This window comes from Pelodiscus sinensis, chromosome 2 (assembly GCF_052426305.1).
Source record: "Pelodiscus sinensis isolate ZL-2025 chromosome 2, ASM5242630v1, whole genome shotgun sequence".
In the NCBI taxonomy this organism is placed as follows: domain Eukaryota; kingdom Metazoa; phylum Chordata; order Testudines; family Trionychidae; genus Pelodiscus; species Pelodiscus sinensis.
The window spans coordinates 186,576,006-186,599,564 of NC_143053.1; the positions used below are offsets into that span (position 1 = coordinate 186,576,006).

Here is a 23,559-nt window from a genome sequence, read left to right on the forward strand (position 1 = left end):
TGTAGACAGCTGAGATTTGTTTTCCGCAAAAAAGCCCCGATCACGAAAATGGCGATCGGGGCTTTTTTTGCGGAAAAGCGCATCTAGATTGGCACGGACGCTTTTCTGCAAAAAGTGCTTTTGCGGAAAAGCGTCCATGCCAATCTAGGCGCTCTGTTCCGAAAATGTTTTTAACGGAAAACTTTTCCGTTAAAAGCATTTCCGGAAAATCATGCCAGTCTAGACGTAGCCCTTATGTATATGTGCGTGGTGTACTCTTCTCCATGTGTTACATGTTGCCTTGTGGCAGATATTCTGAGTGGTGTGCACTCCTCACTGACTGTCATGTTCTGTGTGTACTATGGTGGGCAGTGTTGTGTGAAACACTGCATATTATGCACTCCTCCTGGCTTTTCTGCATTGTATACAGACGTTGTGTATTGCACACTATGTTGTGCTGTCCTTTCTGACTGTGGTGGTGTGTGTGTTACTGTGTATTACAAACTGTGCCAGGTAGGGATGTAAAATCCCCATTAATTGGTTAACCAGTTAAATGTAATGTTAGGGGGAGGGCAGAGAGGCCCGAGACCTATTGGTGGGGAGCCCTGCAGGGCTGGAGCAGCCCCCTGCCCAGGGCGAGTGGGCAGCTGTTCCAGCCCCAACCAGTTAACCAGAACAGGTAAGCATCAGCAATTAAAGGTGATGCTTACCAGTTAGCTGGTTAACCATTTCATGTTGTGTGTGTGGCTGTTAGCGTTGTGTGTGTGTTGGGGTGTACTGAATTGTACACCATGCTGAGCACTCCTCCTCCCCGGCTGTAACACTGTGTGCGCGTGTTGTGTGTTACACCCCGAGTTGTGCTCTCCCAGGCCTGGCGCGGGCTCTCCCCACAGGCCGGGCCAGCAGCCTCCCAAGCGGGCGCCAGGCAGGGCGGGGAGCGGGGGAGCTTCCCGCACCTCTCGGGGCTGGGGGCGGGTCTGCGGCCGCCGCCCCAGCTGGCTCTGGTGGTAAGTGGCGGCGGGGGCGGGCTCGGCGGCTCTCCCCACTGGCCCGGCCCGGCCCTCGCGCGTGAGTCAGGCATTTCCCGGGGACTCGCAGCAGCAGCAGCAGCGCGGCCGGGCGGGCTCGGACCCTGCCCCGCGGGCTCCATGGAGAAGGCGGCGCAGGGCGGCAGCAGCGGTGCGGATGGAGGCGGCAGCAACAGCAACAGCAGCAGCCGGAGCAGCAGCCGGCCCACGTCGGCGGGCTCGTCTCCCTGCTCCGCGGGCCGCGGGCTGCCGGGCCGGCCGGCGGCGGGGCGGCTGGAAGGCGGCGGGAGCAGCAGCAGCCCGGGCTCGGCAGCCGTGAGCCCGGGAGGAGGCGGAACGGGGCCGGCGCTGGGCAGCGGCTGCAGGAGGGAGCAGACGCTGGAGGGAGCGCTCAGCAAATACACCAACCTCCTGCAGGGCTGGCAGAGCAGGTAAGCCCGGCCCCGCGCGCGCCCTGGCCGCCCCAGCGCTCTGCGGGGCACGTGCCCCTTTCGCTGGCTGCCAGCCTCATTCCCCGGGTAGCCGGCGCTCCCACGCGCTGGTCCCCACGAGATGCTGCTCTGCGCAGCTGCTCGGGGTCCCCAGGCCAGTTAGGCCGGTCGTGGGCTGTGTGTGCAGCAGCCCAGCCTGGCACAATTCCGCCCAGCCACTTATTGTGGGGCAAACGCCTCTCGCTTTCAATGGGGCCTCATTATTTTCATTACTCTATCCATTTTATGGATCATGCCCCTGGGCTGGTACATCTTCATGGTAGCAGTTTTGCAAGAGGGGTTTGATAGGGAGCCTGGTCTTTGAAGATATAATGTAAACATGTTTATGATACATGTTGTTTAGGGTTGCTCGGGAAGTTAGAGGGATGGAAGGAACAACTTTTTTGTGAATAGAGTGCTTGACATGTTTGATTCATCCTCCCTGTTCCCAATCTTCTTATTACTATACAACATCTTACTATCTATTTCGCCACCATATTACTTTTGACTTCCTTGTTCTGCAAAACTTAAAAAAAAAAACAGAATAAAATATCCTGCCCCAGTGAAGAAACTAGCATTAAGTAGTAAATAGAAAAGTATTATTTTCTGGGGAGGTCATTTTACTGAAGGGGGCAATGGGACAATTCATAGGAAAAAATAAAAGTTTTAAGTTCATTATGACCTGATTTGACTTTTAGTTATGGACACCGAGATGAAGGTCCTAATCTTGCATTTTAGTGTGTACGGACAGATTGCTATGCAGGCACTGGGAATCTGCTGGTACTCAACATAGAACAAAATCAGGGCCTATATTGTTACAATGGGTTTGTGGAATTAATAGTGCTGTACAGGGTCTGTAGTTATGGAACTAGGAAGAGGAGATCTTCTATTATTATTATTATTTCACTTTTGGTTATCAAACTTCATTCTCTTCCTCTTGTTTTAAATCGCTAGATTTCTGTGCTTATGAAAGATTTTAGATTGGCAGCTGTGGATAGTGAGGATTTCTACCTATAGAACAGGGTAAACTTCTGTTCAGGACCTTTGTATCAGGCAACAATTTTCTATTATTGCTGACCTCGAGATGCCTAGCTAGTGGTAACAGAAGTGGAAGAAATAGTGCAGTTAAATGTTTCACAGTTTTAAAACTGTGTCAATTAGATGTGCTGTAAACAGAGTTAAATGAGATAGTAAAAAATGCTAATGTCTATGGTAGCATTATCATGTCCAGAGCTCCCAAAGATGCTGTCACTTATGGAGCTGAATCAGAGGTGCAAATGACAGGAAACTCTTTCCCTCTGTTCCTCTTCCAAACTGCCATTGTAGACTTAGTTATAACACTCCTCATCTCCAGGCTGCAGTGTGTGCATTGGTTCCCTTTTTACTATTGATTTGTTTAGAAAGTATTAATAGGTTTACAAATTCTTGCCATGTAAATATCAGAAACACAGGAATAATCATTACAACAGAGATCTTCTGTTTAAAGAGAGACATGGAAATATAGTGATCAGATCTCTGTTTAACAGGATATCACCATACTTCAGACTGAGCATCATGTTGTTTCTTGTGATTTTATTAAATTGTGTGAAATCTCTGATTACACATATTTAACAGATAGGCATGTTTACCAAATATTAATATTAAAAAAATCAGACAGGTACACTGAGGTTTTTTGTGTGGGTAAATGTACTTTGAGTATTGAATAGAAGGTAATAAAATATCTAAGTAACTGTTTGTCCTCTGCTGGGTGCATTATTGGTGTGTTAATTTTTCCATAACAGCCATCTCCCAGATTTTTTTTAACTTTTTCTCTGTGGATCTACAATTTTTTTCTTTTCCTATGAGAGATTATTAAACAAACAAATGAAAGATTAATAGCAGGGATGTTAAATGTCAATTAGGGCTGTCAATTGACCTGTATTAACACCTGCGATTAATGCAGGACAGGATGAATGCATTAATTTTTTTAAGGCGTTAATTGCAGGTGTTAATGCTGCGCTGCCCTTTTGAAGTGCTGTTCCGGCGCTTCAAAGGGGCAGCCCAAGCAGAGCCGGGGATCAGCTGGAGTCCCCAGCTGATCCCCGGCTCTGCTGTTGCAAAGCCCCTTTGAAGCACCAGAGCTGCATTTCAAAGGGGCTTTGCAGTATGGAGCCGGGGATCAGCTGGAGTCCACAGATTCCAAGCATCTAATGCGCTGCCCCATGGAAATGCTGCCACGGTGCTTCCAAGGGGCAGCACTTTATGCAGCATTGCCCCGTTGAAATGCTGCCATGGCATTTCAAAGGGGAAGTGCACGCGATTAATTGTGTGATTAATCGTGATTACATTTTTTAAATAGCTTGACAGCCCTAATATCGATTAATTGAATAATCGATTAACCTCATGAGTTCTTATCGGTTAGTTGACTAGTCCATAATCCATGGGGGTGGGACTGGCAGCTTGTGCACTCTGGCTCCACTCACAGGGAGCCCCTTGCAACCACATGCTGCTGCCTCTGTATCAGAGACAGCAGTAAGGAGTGCTAGGCAGAAGCTGGTCTGTGAGGGGAGCTGACTTAAAACCAGCTACCTGCCACCCTGCACTGCTGCCTCTGATACACGGGCAGCAGCATGGGATGGCAGCAGCCCCTGTCCAGTAGGGGGTCTGAACTCCTGGACCTGGCGCAAGCCGGAACTGATTTGGGCTGCCTGCCTACCCTGCTCCTAATATACTTTAAATGCAGATCCACAGCAGGGGTAGGTCCTGGACCCAGTGCAAGCTGGGACTGAGCTGGGCTGCTGCTAAAAAATGTACTGGCAAGGGGTGGGGAATGTGTGTAGTCTGTAACATTAACCTATACACTTTTGCTTATCGGTTAATCAACCATAATATTACATCCCTAAGTAATACCTCAGGGTACGTCTACACTGCATCCCTAGTTCGGACTAGGGATGCAAATGAAGATGACCGAAGTAGTTAATGAAGCGGGGATTTAAATATCCCGCGCTTCATTAACATGATTTTGCCGGCGTGCTAGTTCGAATCACAGCTGATTCGAACCAGGAAGTGCATGCCAGGACGTGTTAGTTCGGACTAAAGTTGACTCCCTGAATGCACTGGCTCCCACAGAACTGCCTGCCCCCTGCACTGCTGCCTCTGATAGCAGCAGCACCGAGGGGCGGGGGGGGGGGAGAGGAGAGGAAAGGTGACTCCGTGGGAGCTGTTATGCACAGGGAGCTGGCTTGAAAGCCAGCTTCCCGTGTGCCCTAGCTCTCACCTTCCCCTCTCACCCACTGCGCTGCTGCTTCTCTATCAGAAGGGCTGGGTGGGGGACAGGTGGCTCCACAGGAGCCAGTGCTCATGAGGAGCCGGTTTAAAAGGTGGCTTCCTACAGGCACCAGCTCCCATCTCTCCACCCTTGCTGCTGCTGCTAAGCCAGGGCTTATCGGTTAATCGTGTAAACAGCTATATGCTAACATCCCTAGTACTAGGGATGTTTAAATGCATTTATTTATGTAAGTGTGTAACAGCTGCAATTTTCCATGGCTACATGTTTATACGTCGAGGGGTGGAGGGGGGAGAGCTGGGAGCTGTTTTTCAAGCTGTTTCTTTGTGAGCACCTGGCTTCTGTTCCTGCCTCTGTGAGAGGTATTGGAGGGGCGGGAGAGGGGAGGGAGGAGGAAGTGGCTCCACAGGAGCCGACATATGGGGAGCTGGCTTAAAAGCTGGCTCCTGCCTCCTCTGCTGCCTCTGATACAGAGTCAGTGGGAGCGGGGAGAGTGTGTGTAACTATGATGGTTAACTGATGAGCCCAGGCTAATCAGTTAGCTGTGTACTTGGATACATATTCCTATCCCTAGTGTATACCAGTTGTGGACTAGGGCCCTGGAGACACAGTTTACCAAAACTATTGTTCAGTTTAACATGTCTGAAAAGGCGTCTACTCCAGATCCTGCAATGAGGAATCCGTGGTCTTCATGTCAAATGATCTTGTCCACTAATTTATATAATCCTAAAACATGTAATGTTAAAGTCTACCGTATTAGGGATGTAATAGCGTAGTCAATTTAACCATAAGCAAATGCTTATCGGTTAATGTTATAGACTACATGCATTCCCCCCCCCCCCGCCCCGCATTGCCAGTAAATTTTTAGCAGGCTTGCCAGCAGCCTGGCTCAGTCCCAGCTTGTGCTGGGTCTGGGACCTACTCCTGCTGTGGCTCTGCATTAAAAGTGTATGAGGAGATAGGCGGGCAGGCAGCCTGGCTCATGCTGAGTCTGAGTACCTCCACTCCAGACAGGGGCTTCTGCTGCCACCCTGTGCTGCTGCCTCTGTATCAGAGGCAGCAGTGCAGGGTGATAGGCAGGCAGTCTGTGAGGGAAGCTGGTTTTTAAACTGGCTGTCCTCGTGGACCAGCGCCTGCCTGGCACCCCACACTGCTGTCTCTGATACAGAGGAAGCAGCATGGAGTGGCAGGGGGCTCTTTGGGAGTGGGGCTGGAGTGCACTGGTTGCTGGCCCCACCCTAGGGACTATAGAATAGTTGAGTAACTGATAAGAATTCATGAGGTTAATCACCTATTCAATTAATTGATATTTATCATCACCATACCATATTATGCTCAAGTTGAAAAGCTTCTAGAGCAGGTATGGACAATAATTTTTGATGGGGGGGCCACTCCAAGAGGTTGGAATTTGGTCAGGGGCTGCAGACTTCCATGATATTAATGGAGGAAGTATGGGGTTTGGGATGGAGGTTGGGTGCAGAAGAGAGCTTGGGGTAAGGGATTGGGGTGCAGGAGTGAGTATGGGGTCTGGGAGGGAGTTTGGGTGAAGGAGGTGGTTGTGACCTGAGGCAGTGGACTGAGGAGTACAGGTTTGGGTTGTGACCAAGGACAGGAAGGGGTTGTGACCTGGGGTGCAGGGGACTGGGATGCCTGTGGAGGGATGGGGCAGGCAGGCTGGCTGCCTCAGAAACTTCCTGGCCTGCTGGCTGAGAGTCACCCAGGTAAGTTTCCTAGTCAGAGCCTTCCTCTGACACCCCAGACCTTCCTCCCCCAACCCTCTGCCTCCCCTCTCCTGCTCCTCTACCCCACATAACCCAAGCCCTCTGCCCCCCCACACCCATACCCCCTCCCAGATCCTGCATCCCAATCCTCTGCCCTCTCCTGCCCTAAGTCACATCCCAAACCCCTGCATCTTTTAAAATCTAAATGAAACAGAACTTCCTTTAGGCATGCAATTACTGTGAATCACATGTTCACTGATATTCTCTATACGTATATACCAAAGGCATTGCTATTTTAAACAGGTAAGGTACCTTACACAATTCATTGTTTGCTCTCTTTCAGTTGGTGTAGTACATATAAATTCATTTAAAAAAAAATCTTAACTTCCATTAACTGAAACAATTGGAAGTCTCAAGATGAGTTGATCCTCTTTGAGAAGTTACGTTATTTGGCATCCTGTTAAGTGAATCCTGTAAGAGTGTACTGGCTTGTACAGTAATTACTTGTTTAACATGTACCTGCTTAACATGTTTTCGCAATAGCACAATTTTTTTGGGGAACATTTTTCGAATAACAACCATCCCCAAAATAACACAAAAATAATCAAGTGGTGGACTACTTCGTGCGGCGGTGTAAGTTGGTGAAAACAGTGGCAGTATGCATGAGTGGATGAATACACATGGTCACTGCTCCTCCGCTCACTAACATGTTTATCTTTGTGTTTTAACAAACTGTGGTGACTTGTGTTTATAAGTGATGTAATAAACATTTTTTATGAGAATGATCCTGATTGTGAATGGAGCTCAATTAGCAAAAAGCTTAGAAAGTGCCATATCTTGCCATAAGCAACTTTACAATGAAAAACAAAAAGCAGCTCTCTATCAAAAGTTTTTTTCGTGTTCAACCTAAAAAAAATCAGCTGATGAACAAGATAGCCGTGTTCCATCTAATGTTGATGTTGACGACCCTGCATCAACAAAAAATTGACTTTGCCGCCGCCACCACCACCTGAAACACAACCCCCACTCTTTCCATTATTTTTAATGGGAAAATTGGCCCCGCATAGCATGTTTTTGCTTAGCATGAACATTTTCAGAAACGCATCTATTGTGTTCAATGAGGAATTACTGTATTTATAAAATATTCTTTTCACTGCAGTCTAAGAAATAGCCAAATCTGAAAATGAGGAAGGAAAACTCTTTAGACCATGCAGGATGAAAAGTTGCACTCAAGTTTTTTTTAACATTGGAAGAAGCACTTGAACAATAAATGAAAGAGGGATTCCTTAAAAACCTGTTCTGTTCTATCAGTAAAAATCTGGAATGACTCAATGGAGTCATTAAATTATCTGGGTGTTCACTAGTGAGAAAGCAGAGAGCAAAGGAACCAAATTTGGCTTGAAGCATGGGTCCTATCATCATCAGACCCACATTGTGGGTGTCATGAAATGCAAAGGCATCTAAATGCCTCTAATCTTTCTGCTCTGTAATTGTGATAATGATATTTTCTAGAGTTAATGCACCGTCATAAAATGTCTTTAGTTAGGTTTATTTGTTTTAGGTGTGTGTGGAAGAGTTTCAGTCCATATTTTACACAGGAGCTATGTGGATTTAATAGAGGAATATGTCCCCATAGAATTGTCATATGCCATGGCAGAGCCTGTTTTCAGTCAATTTGGTATTAATTAAAGTTTCCTTAACATGCTTAAAAACTTAAACAACAAATAGTTTGGTAGCACTCTAAAGACTAACAAAACATGTAGATGGCGTCATGAGCTTTCGTGGGTACAACCCATTTCTTTAGATGCCCAGAGATCCTGATTTTAAGTAGCTCAGTAAAAAATTCTAAACAAGTTCTGAACAAGGCTTGGGTCAAGTGGTAATTTCTTCCTGCTAAGTGCAAAAACAAAGTTTTCTCTCTCTCTCTCTCTCTCTCTCCCCCCCCCCCCTTTTTTTTTTTTTTAATGAAAATGTTTCTAGCCTTTTAAATCTGGAAGGTTGTGGTTGTGTTGTGTGGTGGTGGCGTGTTTTTGCAAACATGAACAAATCCCCACATGCTTTTGGCAGAGCTGACTTAGAAACAGGTGAATTCAGAGTTGTTGGATGGTGTTACTTCTAATTTTGTGTGGATGAAATACAATATGGTTTTCTGAGAGAAAACTAATGATACACTGAAAAAAGTGGTGTAGAGAATATTTGAGTTACAAAATAAAGTACTTGGAGCATTGATTTTATGTAGTGCCTTCCCCAAGAGAATTCGGAAGAATAAGAAACTGAATACAACCTAACTGTTCTGCAACCTTTTATTTTTCATGATCCTTCTCCTCCCGGGGTATCATTGTTGAGTTAGGCATGCTCATTCTGCAACAGAAGCACAGTATAAGGCTGTACTTTATTTTTATTTGCTCTCATACTTCCTCAGCTGGTACTATGGTAGCACCCTGCTGATCTTGTTTAGGTTGAACTTAGCTGCATTAGATCAATATTCTAACGACCACCTTCCATCCATCCCCAGTTCCACTGACTTTAGAAAACTGGGGATTGATGGAAGGTGGAGGGAGTTTAGATTTTGCATACTCATTCTGCCTCCCTCCCCTGTTGTTGAAATCTTATTTTGATGAAGATTTTCTGACTTGCCTTTCCATGGTGTAGCGGAGTAGGCACTCTGGCCTCTACTGAAACCTCAAGGTAGCTGTTGTGCATCCCTTTCCTGAGAGCTTTTGGGGCTATCATAAGAGAGGTGCATATGAGCAGCTCAGGTTGAAAATTGAATGAGTCTGAGACAGTGCAGCTGGACATAGGAGATATGGCCCAACTCCCCTTTGAGTAGTACTAGCTTCTCAATATTGGAACCCAGAAGATAGTTACCAGCAGATGTGATTCGATGTGTGCCATGCGATTAGAATTTTGTCTGTATCCATCTGTGAGTAAAATGCCCGCTTGAGAAAAACAGACTGATGACCAGGAAATAATTACTGTCATGCTTCTAAATGTACAGAACAATCAGGAGTAAGGAGGAACATGCATGTGTTTTATAGTGGGAACCTATAACACCTTTCAAGATTTCTTTATATAGACAACCCTGATATGTGATTGATCCTCTACCTACGGGTCACTTTTAGCAAGAAGACTCCCTGAAGCAGGGAATATGTATCCTGCATCACTGTACAGTGCTGTGTGCAATGTTAAGGAAAAATAAAAGTAACTTGCAATATATCTTGCAGGACAGCTAAGAGTTAAGAGACTCTGAGACACTAACATCTGAATCCAGGTTAAACAGGCCACTGATATGGCTCACTCTCACAATAGCCAGAATACCAAGATTGTAGGGACTGTAGCTTGATCTTAGCTGGAGTGGCCTGGAGATTCCTTGTATTAAGGAACTGGAGATGGAATGGAGGAGAAAGGGAAAGGTGAAAGATAGAAACCTGCTGCCCTGCTTACATTTTAGAACCTTAATTATAATTTACACTTGTAACTGAGAAAGTCAATGCTCTTGCCGTACAAACGTGTTGAAAAGGTGAGAGGACTGAAATGCTGTTGTAACTTTTATTCACAAAATTGTCCCTGTAAATAAAGCGGTTTGTTTTTCAAGTCCCGGTTCATTTGTATATCCTACTACAGTAAAACTCCATTAGTCCGGCATCCAATGCTCCGGGACTTCTGATGGTCTGGCACCATCAGGAACCCGGAAGTGCTGGGGCAGCTGGACAGGCTTCCCCCATTCAGCTGCTGCTGAAACTGACCAGCAGCGTCAGTTTCACCAGCAGGCTGAATCCGGAAGCCTGGGGCAGAGCAGCTGGGGTGCTGCGGGGTTGGTCTCGTAGCGCCGCCCCTCGGCGCTGCGGGACCAACCCGGCAGGACCCCAGCTGCTCTGCCCCAGGGGTCCCCAAGTCAGCCGCTGCTGAAACCGATCAGCGGCTGATTCCAGGAAGCCCCGGGCAGAGCAGCTCTGCCCGGGGCTTCCTGGAATCAGCCGCTGATCGGTTTCAGCAGCGGCTGAATTGGGGATTCCTGGGGCAGAGCAGCTGGGGTCCTGCCAGATTGGTCCCGCAGCGCTATCCTTTGGTGCTGCGGGACCAACCCGGCAGCACTCCAGCTGCTCTGTCCCAGGCGTCCCCAAGAGCAGCTGGGGTGCTGCTGGGTTGGTCCCGCAGCCCCGAGGGGCAGCGCTACGGGACCAACCGGGCAGTACCCCAGCTGCTCTGTCCCAGGCGTCCCCAAGAGCAGCTGGAGTGCTGCTGGGTTGGTGCCGTAGCGCTGCCCCTTGGCGCTACGGGACCAACCTGCCAGCACCCCAGCTGCTCTATTGCAGGCATCCCCGATTCAGCTGCTGCTGAAACTGACCAGCAGCGGCTGAATTAGGGACGCCTGGGGCAGAGCCGGACTATCATAAGGGGGGGCTATGAGGGGTCTGGGGTGGCATCCCCTCCCACCGCACTCCAGACCCCTCATAGCCCCCCCTTCTGATAGTCCAGCATATCTGATAATCCGGCACCCCCTGGGTCCTAAAGATGCCGGATTATCGGAAGTTTACTGTATATCATGTTGAATGGCTGGAAATTATAAAAAGCATTATGTTCCTACTAATGTTGAATGCATTTAAGAGAATTTTTACAAGATGGGCACATAATAAGTCAACATATGTTGAATGCTCTGCTGAAATATTGTCACAAGGCACAACTTTAAATGTCAAATTTGAAATTTAAATTGCCAAAATTTAACCTGAAAAATGTATATTTATATATATATAATTAATAACTAACATACACCCCTGAACACTTTAAAAAAAATCATGTCCAACAGTAAATTGATGTATTCCTTCAGTTAATTTCTTCACCTTTTGCTCTTGGAAATGTATTTGGAATTTTTCCTCAATAGATACAACACTCTAAGCTTAAATAATGTACTATATAACTTTTTTTTAGAAACTTTGAATCTATAATTTATGTTTTTAGATGGTAAACCTGCTTTTAAAAAATTGCACATCAAGTAAATGATGTTTCAGGAACACGGTCCAAAAAGAAAGTACACTTACTATGCATATAGATTTTTGACTGAAGCCTTTATTCTTCTGATAGCCTAAGGAGTGATGTACAGATATTCTGTTCTTTCTGGGACATCTTTGGTGGGAGAGTGGTGTCTCAACCACTCTAGGAAAAATTCTGCCTCCTGGGATGATTAGAAACCTATCTTATACCAATGAAATGTAGTTTTCAAAGTCAGTTTCCTTCGATGTACCTCTGAACTACGGATTTATCTCTTGCAAGCTCTTTTGAAATTGATAGGAAGGTGGCTTTGCAAAATCAATACTATTGTACTTCAGGGAGAGCATCTTTACTCAAGTCAGCTGTGTGGATTTCTATCACAAGTCAGCTGTGTGGATTCTTCCTCAAGCAATAGCATGTGACCAGGGGCAGCCCTAGACTAGCTGCCAGCATCTGGCACCCTAGGCGAACCATGCAATCGGCAGCCCCCCTCCTCCAACCCCAAGGAAAGATGGAGGCTGAGGTTTTTGGTTCTGTGGCTGGGGAGGGGGGGCTGGGGATGGAGTTCTGTGGCTGGGGACAGGGAGTGGGGAGAGGGAACAGGGTGCCAGTGGGGGGAGAGAGTCCCTTGCACCCGCCCCCCCCAGAGGGAAGCCGACACGTGCCTCTCCCGGGGCGATCCCCCCTCCTGCGGCGCAGGGGAAGCCGGTGCGTGCCTCCCCCGGGGCCGACCCCCCTCTTCCCGTGGTGTGGGGAACCCCCGTGCGTCTCCTCCCCCGGGGCCGAACCGCTCCTCCTGCCGTGTGGAAAACCCCCATGCACCTCCTCTCCTAAGGCCGACCCCTCCTCCCGTGGCGCAGGGAACCTCTGCACGTGCCTCACCCAGGGGCGACCCTTCCCCTCCTGGGGCCAACTCCCCGTGTTCCTCCTCTGGGGCTGACTCACCCCTCCTGCTGCGCAGGGAAGCTACCACGCTCCTCCTCCGGGGCCGAAGCCAGGAGTTACGGGAAGGAGAAGTGGCAGGGAATTTGGTGCCCCATTTAACTCGGCACCCATAGGCACGGACCACCCCTGCACATGACTGAAGCAGCTGAGTGGAATTAGAAGAGCAATTTAGCAAATTAGAAGGCTAGCAAACAATTCCATCCATTTGTGTCTCATTCTTCAGTTGTGTTTATAAAAAAATGTTTAATAGAATACTACTTTGGCCTGAGAAAAAGGATGCTCTTGTGATTAAAGCATTTGTTTTTAGACTCTGGAGATCTGGGATGTTTCTTCCTGGGATGGTACTGGGTCTTGCCGTGAGGGCAGGGGACTGGACTCAATGACTTCTCGAGGTCCCTTCCAGTTCTAGTGTTCTAGGATTCTATGATTCCTGACTCTGGCCCAAGCAGTCTGTGTCACTTTGGGCAAACAGCTTCTTTGTATCTTAATTCTCCATTTGTCACATGGGGGGATATCACTCTGCCTTTTTATTTTTTAATTTTTTAAGATAATTCATTAATGCATACGAGATATTTAGATTGTATGTTGGTAGGAGCTGTAGAAAAATTAAATTTAGAACAAATAGGACCCAAACATGTCCATTCAGTCAATGCTTCTGGGATTTGAGTGCACATTGGACCAGAGCAGTTTTGTTGTGAGGGGGCAATATAATACACACAACGTACAGCAGCCTTCCTTCCATTGAGGTGTCATCCTGAGCTTTCAAATAGTGGGAAAAAAGTGGCAAATTCCCACAGTCAGCACTAACATTGAAGTCTCCTAGATTGAGTTTTTCCTCTGATTAGTTCTCTGTACTGTTTGCTGTTTCAGGAGTGATTCTGCTGGATACTACACCCTGTGGTGTGTGATCAGAGGGAACATACACATGCACTATTAGTTCATTAAAAATGTGATTACTTAGTGCTAGTATTAAGAAATAGGACAAATGGCAGACACATAATTAAATTAATAAAATCAATTGGCCCTACACTGCAGAGTGTGCATACACAACATACATAAAATACCGTTTAAAAAAGGTTTTGTGAGCCTGGCATAGGCAGTAGGCTTCTGTAAGTAGGGTTGCCAGATGGTTTCAACAAAAATACCGGAGACACTTGACATTACATCACAATCTAGATTACATCTTATTTAGAAAATACCGGATATTTATATTTTCTCAATTTGTTTCCCAAACAGAAAGCTCAAATACTGGACTATCCGGTTCAAAACCGGACACCTGGCAACCCTATCTGTAAGAAATAGGGATATAAAATCCTGGTTAATCACTTAACCTGTTAAACGTTAGGCCGACGTAATGTTTAACAGGTTAACCGACTAAAGTGAGATCCAGGCCGGAGACCAATTCAGCCTGGCTGGAGCAGTCTACAGACCATGGGACTCCCATCTGCAGCCCTGTGCACACTCCACAGGAGCAGCTTCTACTGGGCATCTGGGCTCCCTGTGGGCAGAGGCTGCTCTGGATGAGAGCAGCCCTTGTCTATGGTGGGCCCCTATGGGACTAGAGCAGCACCTGCCAGAAGCAGGCAGAAAGCTGCTCCAGCCCTTACCGGTTAACCAAAACTGGTAAGCACTGCCCATTAAGAGTGATACTTACTGATTAACCTGTCACATCCCTGTAGTTGGTGCAGGTTGGGACAAGGGGACCTAGGATCTATGGCTAGTGCCCTACTGACAGGAGGGAGTTCAAATGGCCTACATGGCTCTGAGTGACATGTGAGCACAGTGGTTAAGGTGACCATCCTGGATCAACTGAGTTTATCCACTGAAAAATACTAGCTAAAGTTTCAGGCTACTAGGTGGACTGTGGGGTTAAGGCCCCACCCTTTGCCCAGAAACTGATGTACTGAGAGACTTGCTGGTTGAGACCAGATAGTGTCTGGGTATGGTGTTGGATGTGGGTTTGGCCAGGGGGCAGGAGCAGGGTGCTGTATAGTATCTGGCCAGGGTGCTGGTGGGGCCAGGGTGCTGGTGGGGCCCTGGCTGGGGGCAGGGTGCTGGTGGGAGTCTGGCCAGGGGAGAGGACAGAGACACTTCAGCCAATACCTGGGGATCCAAGGGCTACGCGCCAGATCCAGCCTCTCAGGAAGCATGGGTGCTGCTCCTCCGCTCCCCAAAACAGCTGGCGCTGTTCCTGAGAAGTTGGATCTGGTGTGCAGCCATGGGACTAACTTCCCCATGCTGGCTGGCTTCCTGCCTTCCTGCAGCGGGGGCGGGGGGAAGGGGAGGGAGGAATCCCACAGCTGTGAGCCAAATCTGGCATCTCAAGAAGTGCGCGTGCTGCTCCTCCCTACCTCACAACATCAGGCATGCTTCCTGAGAAGCTGGATCTGGCACGAAGCTGCAGGACTTCTCCTCCCTCCTCAGCTCCTCCCGGGGCACAGGAAGGCAGGCAGGCAGCACAGGGAACGAAGTCCTGCAGCTGCGCACCAGAGCCGGTGTCTCACGTCGGCTGTTGTGGGGAGGGAAGGAGCAGCGCGTGCTTCCTGAGACACCAGATCTGGCACACAGCTGTGGGCCTCTCCCCCCCCATCTCCCCACCACCACAGGAAACCGGTGCTACTTCCATTTTCACAGAAGATTGTAGTGCCAGCGTGGGCTCCTTGGGGGTCAGGTGGGGAATGAGGGGGGCCTGGGAACACCTCATGATTGACTGGTCATGCCCGCGCAATCATCCACTCGATTACGATTGACGGATTGGTGACCACGGCTGTAGTTCAATCTTGATTTTAAAATAAGAGGCCACACTTTGGTAAACTTTTCAAATGGTTAATTAACCTCTTTGTTTTACTATTATTATTATTATCTTTCCCATAAGTTTGTCTAGCTTCAACTTCCAACCCTGGGAACTTGTTTTACCTTTATCATCTAGATTAAAGACCACTCAACTGTCAAATTTCTGTTTCCACTATATGTATTTTATAAACTGTGATGAAATCACCCCTCAGCCTTCTCTTTAAGATAAACAGATTGAGGTCCTTGAGTCTTTCATTATAAAAGGCACATTTTCCAATCATGTAACCATTCTCATAGTCTTTCTCCATCTTATCAACATCCTTTAATTGTGTCTAGTTACAGTGTCCACGGTATTGCCATAGCAGTTGCGGCAGTGCCAGATACAGATGATCATTTCTCTACTTCTACTTGATAGCTCTGTGTATGCATCCAAGGGCTTCATTAAATCTTTTGTTTTTTGTTAATATCATCATCCACCAAGGCCTTTTCATAGTCATTGCTTTCCAGAAGGATTCAGGAAGGTCTGCCCTGGGGATGAATACTCCTTGCTGTAGCCAGAAATGATTCAGAAGGGGGCTTGAAATTCATTAGATCCTTACCCCCAGAGGCTAATATGAAAAGTGAGAACCCCTGAAATAGGGCTTAGAGATCGCACCTTAGAAATCCCAGTGCCTTCATTTTTTTCCTGATAGCTGGAGGAGTGGTTTCTAATTTGCATGTTGCTTTTGGAAAGTAAGGCACGCTTTCTGTCACCACAATGTTCTGTGTCTGTTTTTGGCTAGCAGTCATAAAGTCTTGTGGCTGTTAGGTTTAAAAGATGTCAAACTTTGTGTGCCAGTTTTCAGGTGCGCATGAAAGTACGGGAAAGTTATTAGGGTGTGAGAGTATTTGGACAAGTGGATATGAGAACAGTGGGAAGAGGGAGAGAGTAGAGTGATGGGATAAATTAAAAAAAATAAGTGTGGTATTTAGAAATCTTGGGAGGATAAAGAAAGAAAGATAAAAGTGGAAGGGAAGAAAATCCAATAAAAGATGCAGAAATTATTAGTTACAGGAAAGGACAGAGAGAAAATGGAGTGAAGACACGATAAGACGGTTCAACAACAGCAAGAAAGAAGTTGGAAGCTATATTGTATCAACTGTCTATTTAATGTTACCATTTAAAATAGTGTATAAGAAACAGAACACAACTGTTATTTCTTTAAATTGCAGGAAATCTGGGGACATAGTTTATTTTTTGCCCTGTTGAGTGAGAATAACTCTTATGCTAGTAAATAATTGATCAATTTTACGAGCTCTGAAATATATTAGCTCGTCACCAGATTTACCTCTCTGCTTAAATTCCCCACACAAATGGCTATTGACTGAGAATGTAGTTGTATTGCTACTTTCCTATAACAGATCATTTGTGACTTGTAACATTTCAATGATGAGCTTTGATAGAAAAAATGGAGGACCTGGATTTTCACACATCAGATTGGTGATGTTTGGAAAAATTATTTAAGACTAGATAGATTCAGGCACTTAAAGCAGCAATTATTTACCCCACAAATCTCTTGGAAGTGGTGATAATTTTATAAATCAAACCAACCATGATCTTCAAGGTGGTGGTTGTAGAAGGCTGTAAATGGAGGCTTTATTTATTTGTTGTGCTGATTGATGGGCTCTTAATTTGTTTATAGAAAAAAATCAGTATTTGAAGGATGGGATATTTTATCCTGAAGATAGTATGTAAATGCTTATCAACTGCCAGGATGCAGGTAGTAAATTTGACACACCTGGTCCTTGCATCACAGAATTGTCTCTTCTGCCAGGAAGACAGGATTGGGAAACCTCAAGAAACCTCAGCTTCAACCTGTGCTTGACAGAAAAGGATCATTGCTACTGAGAACTGGAAAGCTCACACCACCATGAGGCAGCAGAGTCGAGAGGGAGACGGTCCTGTTTCTGCAAAGCTTTAATTGTGCTAGCGTTGAGAGGAAAAGAGAGAAGAAGAATCAGCGTGTGTTGACCAGATACTACAAATCTGGTTACTGTGGGGATGTATGGGGGAAAGTGGCAGCCTGTCGTCTGGCCCTGAAGAGGTAGCTCTTGTGGCAGTATCCATACGTGGGCTTGAGTTGCAGGAAGGCCCTGTGAGGGACCATGGTTTGCACCTCTGCAGCAGAAGACAGAATGTGGAGTAAGAGCCTCCCAGTGTCATGGAACATTCCCTAGGAGATAGGGGGCTACTGTGTTGAAGGGCCATTTTCCTAGCTCTCCTGCAGGTCTACCTGGCTGCTTGTGTGCAGCCTCAGTGCTCTTCTGAGCTGTAGTCCCAGCTGGCCTGCTGGAGCTAGGGTTTGAAAGCCCCCCGGGACTGGTGGCTTGTGCTGAAATGGGGGTGGAGGGAGAGCAGTGAGCGACTGGGGGCTGGAGGAAAGTAGCGAAGCAGGGGCAGGGGGGAAAAAGGCAAACTGGGGGATCTGGTTTTCAGATATTAGAAAGTTGGCTACCCTATGCTGACTGTGCATTGATAGCAGGTGGGAATACTTTTTTGGGGAATCTTATCTGGGACTGTTGTGTAACACAAGTAACAAATAACTATAACCCTCCCACCCAATATGTTTTTGTTTTTGACCATTTGTCTTAAAAATAAATATTCTACAGATTTTAAAAGGACATTGTCAATTGAAATTCTAGTAAATAAAAACAAAATTGAAAATAGTTGTAGGTATTGTATAGGTCTCAAATCCTCTGTACTAGTCTTTGGTTGTTTTACAATAAAATGGACTGTACTGCTGTAAAGTACACACAGGAATACTCCTCACTATGCTTTTGGTCAATTATTCAAAGTGTTGGCAGAAATATTTTTTCTTCTGATTTCCTCTTCAGTTATAATAATCTTTTAAATATGCCAATTAACAATATTAGGTAAAGTTCTATTTTTTAAATAAATGCTTCTACCTGAATTTATTTTAAGCTGATTGTCTCTTTGTGTATCACAAAATCGTTTTCTGCTTTCAGTGCCTATATGTCTTCTCTTTGCTCAATCAGATTCCTTTTGGATACCCTAAAACTGTTTTTGTAAGTTCACTCTTTAGCCTCCTTGTTACAAATTACAGCTTCTTTGCAACAAAATCTGTTTGTATTCCAAAGCTTATATGATTTGAAGTCTGATGCAGTTCATGTGTGTGTTCTAATACTCTTACCAAGGTATTATAAAATTTCAGTAAGTCACGGTATAGCTTATAAATTGTTTACAGAGGTAATAAATCATAAGGCCTAAAACATATAGGGATGATCGATGGAAATACATACATAATTTTGTTACTTATGTTTGTATACCTTAAAGGATTTATTAAGTTGATACTCAACACAATTAATAACAAGGGGGAAGGAATCCAAGCCGTAATAGGGAAAGAACAGATTAAAGAATGTATAGATCAGTTAGATATATTGAAGTCATCAGATCTTGATGATATTCATTCTAGGGTATTTAAGGACCTAGCTAAAGCAGTTTCAGAACTATCAGTGAATATTTTTGAGAATTCATGTGGAATGAGTGAGGTTGCAGAAGATGGGACAACAGCAAACACAATACCTATGTTTAAAAAGGGGGAACAGAGGTGTTGGGGAGTTGTACTCCAGTAAGCCTAACTTGAATACCTGGAAAGATACTAGAACAAATTATTAAACAATCAATTTTTATGTTTTAGTAGGTAATACTCTTATAAGGAATAGCTAGCAGAGACTTGTCAAGAACAAATTATGCCAAGCCAGCGTAACTTCCTACTTCGACTAGGTTACTGGACTACTGGATAGTGGGGAAGCAGTAGTTGTGATATATCTTGATTTCAGTAAGGCTTTTGACAAGGTCCTACGCGACATTGTCCTAAACAAATTAGGGAAATATGTTCTAAATAATTGATTCTCAGCTTTTCCAAACTTAACAATTAGAGGCAGGCATGCCTTGGTCACAAAGCAATAAAATATCTAGTACCTATAAAAGAGCACCGGTCACAGTAATGCTCACCTCAAATCTGTGCCTCATGTTCTGAGCCAGCTGGCCAGAACTGCTGGTTTAGACTTGATATGCATTTCATGTATAAGAATTAGTAAATGTTGTAGGCCCAGTTATTACAAAAGGACCTTAAATTTACCCTAACTGTAAGCTCCTCTGTAAAGATGAAGTATAAATTCATAAGAAGTCACAATAACATAGAACAACAGATACTCATGGGAAAAGCCACAAAAGTGAGAGTGTGAGAATCGGTCCAACCAACCAACCACCTATTGGTATAACTCAGGGCTTAAGATCATGTTTAGTGAAGAAGGAAATGCCTGGAACTGGAAATCAACGAATAAAAAATTGATGTATCAGAAACAGGCCTACTTGGTGGACAAAGTAATGAGAGGACAATGCTATTCCTCCCATTGCTCCTGTTTGGGGTAAGGATGTTAAGTAGCAGTTATTTGGGTAATCAAATAGTCAATGGAATTTCTATCGACTACTACATTAGTCGATAAGGAAGGGCAGTGTCAACACTGACTTCCGGCTCGTGCTGGCTTTCAGCACAACCTCCTGCTGCCACGTTGCATTTTTAAAGGGAAGCCGGCAGAAGTGAAAACTGGCTGAATCCCAGGTCTCAGCACTCGCGCCAGCTTCCCTTCAAAAATGCAGAGCGGCAGCGAGCGGCAGTGTGTGTTTGTGCTGAGACCCGGGACCAGGGATTCAGCCAGCTCTCTTGCTGGCTTCCCTTTAAAAATGTAGGGTCTTGGGGGGAATGAGTGAGTAGTCAGTAATGCTACCTGGTAAGCTCCTGATTATTGGGTAGTTGACTACTCCTCTACATCCTTAGTTTGGGGAGCCTCAAAGAAACTTTTTGGGGTAGAGTTTGCTACCATGATGCTGGCTAACTAAAAGGAGAAGGGAAAGGTGTGAACTTCGCCCTCATGGCTCCCATCCTCTGGGATCCTGGACCACTACCTTCCTACTTCAGAAAGATGTCCTGACTAGACAAGGCCAGAGAAGGGAGTCAGATGACATCACTACATTTACCAGCTTTGGCTAAATTCCAGCCAGAACCTGAGAGATGACACTTTCTCTCATCCCCTCTTTAAATCGTCTTTTCCTTCCCCATCTTATTTCTTCTCTTTTTTGAGACAGAAAAAAAGAGGAATAGCAATCTGGCTTATCCAACTAAGGGAGTATAGTTTGCAACAGTGCTGTGAACTTGTGAACAGAGAGACATATAAAAGCAAAGCCATTTAGGGTACGTCTAGACAACAGGCCTTTGTCGACAGAAGTTTTGTCAACAGCATCTGTCAACAAAGCTTCTGTTGACAAAGAGCATCTAGACTACATCCGGTTTTGTCGACAAGCCGCTTTGTCGACATGACAGTGTAGACAAAAAGGACAGTGTAGATGCAAGAATGCATTCCTTGTAGAATGAGATTTACAGCTGTCAACAAAACTGCTGAGTTCTGTTGACGTTATGTAGACAGAACTCAGCGGCAGTGTAGATGCAGGTATAGTTTTGTCGTCAAAAGTCCACTTTTGTCAACAAAACCCTGTAGTCTAGACACACCCTTAGAGTTTATACAGATTTGTCAGGTCTCAAAGTAGCTGAAAAGACCATGTATTGATGTAGCCCCTAAATTCAACATACTGTATATACTTGAGTATAAGTCGACCCGAATAGAAGCCGAGGCACCTAATTTTACCCCCAAAAGCTGGGAAAAAGTATTGACTCGAGTATAAGCCTAGGGTAGGAAATGAGGCAGCTACTGGTAAATGTAAAAAATGAAGATAGATACCGGGTCTAGCCCCGGAAGTCGGGGCGAAAGCTGCTCCGGTGCCCCTGGTCTGCTGGACGGTCCCCAGCAGACCACAGGCACCCAGATTGAAGCGGGGAACCGCCGCTGCTGCCGCTTCAATCTGGGTGCCTGTGGTCTGCTGGGGACCGTCCCCAGCAGACCACAGGCTCCCGGACTGAAGCCGCAGCCGCGGGGGGGGTCCCGCGCCTCTGAGGCTTTGCCAGAGCAAAGCCTCAGAGGCGCGGGGAACCGCCGCTGCTGCCGCTTCAATCTGGGTGCCTGTGGTCTGCTGGGGACCGTCCCCAGCAGACCACAGGCTCCCGGACTGAAGCCGCAGCCGCGGGGGGGGTCCCGTGCCTCTGAGGCTTTGCCCGCCTTAGTTCTCGAGATGCTGACTCGAGTATAAGCCGAGGGGGGCATTTTTCAGCACAAAAACTGTGCTGAAAAACTCGGCTTATACTCGAGTATATACGGTAACTGCAGAACTTGACAGCAGGGTATGCAAGTACTTATAAGATAGTAACAAACATTATTTAATACTAGTGTCCAGTATTCGTGCTTTAAGACAAAGGTGCAATGGTTTTTTTTTTTTAAAGAGAAAAATACAGAGAGTGTTACACATTATGTATCTAAATTACAAGTAAACGCTTAATGCATTTAAATGTTTTTAGAAAATAAATTAAGAGAAACAGGATTTATAGGGGTCCAAAACTTCCCTTTTTTGTATGGGATCGTTGATTGCTATGAAACTTATTGATTTGCAAGATTTTGAGGAGAATATTGTTTCACTGGTTTAGGATCACAGTCTCGCTTTTTGGTGCTTTATTCACATTTCCCCATTTTCCCAGTATTAGTAATGCAGGGATTGAAAATATGTAATGCATAATGTTCCATCGTCCACCTATTTGCTACTAATCTCTCTTGGGTAGTGGTGTTTTCACTACCCCTCCCCCCCCTCAAAAGCAGCATACCTAACTTAGCCAACTTGTTGGAAAATCTTACTGGAGACAAGGTGCTGTAACACCTTATTCAAGTAGCTACATAGGAATAAACTTCAGGTGGGATTGCGGTGGATAAAGGGAGTGAGGAAGGGGAGTATGGGAGATAGAGCTGATCTCTACTAAGCACTTTCTTCCAAAGTCCTAAAGAGAGGCATTCTCACTGCCTTGATGTTTTTCTTTCCCCACACATTCTTTCTCCTGAATGCTGCTTTGTTGTGTTTGATGGTCTAAAGTAACAGAAGGATTTCATCGTATAATGTTTGTTTTTATGAATTTCTTTAATTTTTGGAATACATCAAGACCATCTGATTGTTTCTTCTTTCTCTGCTCATTACTAAACATCTTTGTAATCCTAGACAATTTTTAATTAGCAACAGACGAGAATACTAACTTATAAATGTACTTTGGCCAAGTAATCTATGCACTATTTCTGACAATCTGTGTATGTTTAAAAGCCCTCTCAATAACTAGTGTGACAATTGCTGTAGAATACTAGGAAAGCGATCATGTTCATGACGGGTGAGCAGCCAACTTGTCTCCTTAGCAACATGGTTGTCTAGACTTGGCACTTGTGAACTATGGTAAATCATTGTCATGTTAAGCCTTAAATATTTATATGCTAGTAGAACTTCTTTGCTTGCCTCCTAAAATGTCCATATTTGTGAACAAATTTTGAAGACTGACTTTTTAATCCAAATTCCAGTTGTTTCATTACTTAATCCAATGAATATTCCTATGTTTGCTATGCATGATTTACTAAGACATATTTTCTCCTGGTTAACTGTCATTCATTAATGTGGCTTCATTTAAATAACACTTACTCTTACAGAAATGGATCAAAGGCTAGTTTCCTTTTCCTTAGTGTTCAGATCAGTCTGTTGATAGGGTTTTTTTTTTTAAATGAATTTGTTGGGCTGCAAACTTAAAGTACTTTTAAAGAAAAAATATTTTTTATCCATTTTCTTTTCTTCTTTTATCCCCTATTTGTAGAACAGAAGCCAGAACAGCTTCCATGCATTAAATACAGGCATTCCTGGTATCAGGAATTAATATTGCTCGGTAAACAGCATTCATTGCTTCTATAAAGCAGGCAAGGGGAAGACACTTATTGAGTTCTAAGGCATTCCATGAGAGAGAGCATTCAAAAGAGAGAGAATTTCTGTCACTGAAAACTCTGAATTAAAATGTTTACTTGGAAAGACACTTTCTCTTGGCTTCATCCCAAGATTTTATTGAAAGGTGGAAGAGGAGAGTAGAACATGTGGGACGAGAGTTGCCATCCAGTTGTCTCATTCTGTGAGAATTTGAAAATGTGAAAGAGCAGAATCAGCCTAAGCTCTTAAAAGTAACTGGTCGGAGTGACAGTGGTGGGTCTCATGTTTATCTTGGCGATTTCCTTGCCAGATGTGAGTAGTTTACAAGAGATGTTTTCTCTAACTGGGAGCCTTAAAAACTCAATCTTGACTCAGTCAAGCTAGTTTCTGTGCTACGTTGCACTTTTCCCAGTAATAACACCCCAGTAATAACATTTCTGCAGGCCAGGTCATACCTGCAAGTGACACTTTATGT

The 23,559-nt window shown here is 45.2% G+C and overlaps 1 protein-coding gene across 1 annotated transcript in view; it reads left to right on the forward strand.

Moving 5' to 3' along the window:
• The first annotated feature begins 879 nt into the window (after positions 1-879).
• The window catches only part of OSBPL10 (oxysterol binding protein like 10), a 176,246-nt gene continuing 153,566 nt past the window's right edge, over positions 880-23,559 (forward strand). Inside the window, exon 1 of the mRNA XM_075921975.2 lies at positions 880-1,438. Coding sequence (XP_075778090.1) covers positions 1,128-1,438 — 311 coding nt within the window. The 5' untranslated portion in view covers positions 880-1,127. The remainder of the gene's footprint in view (positions 1,439-23,559) is intronic.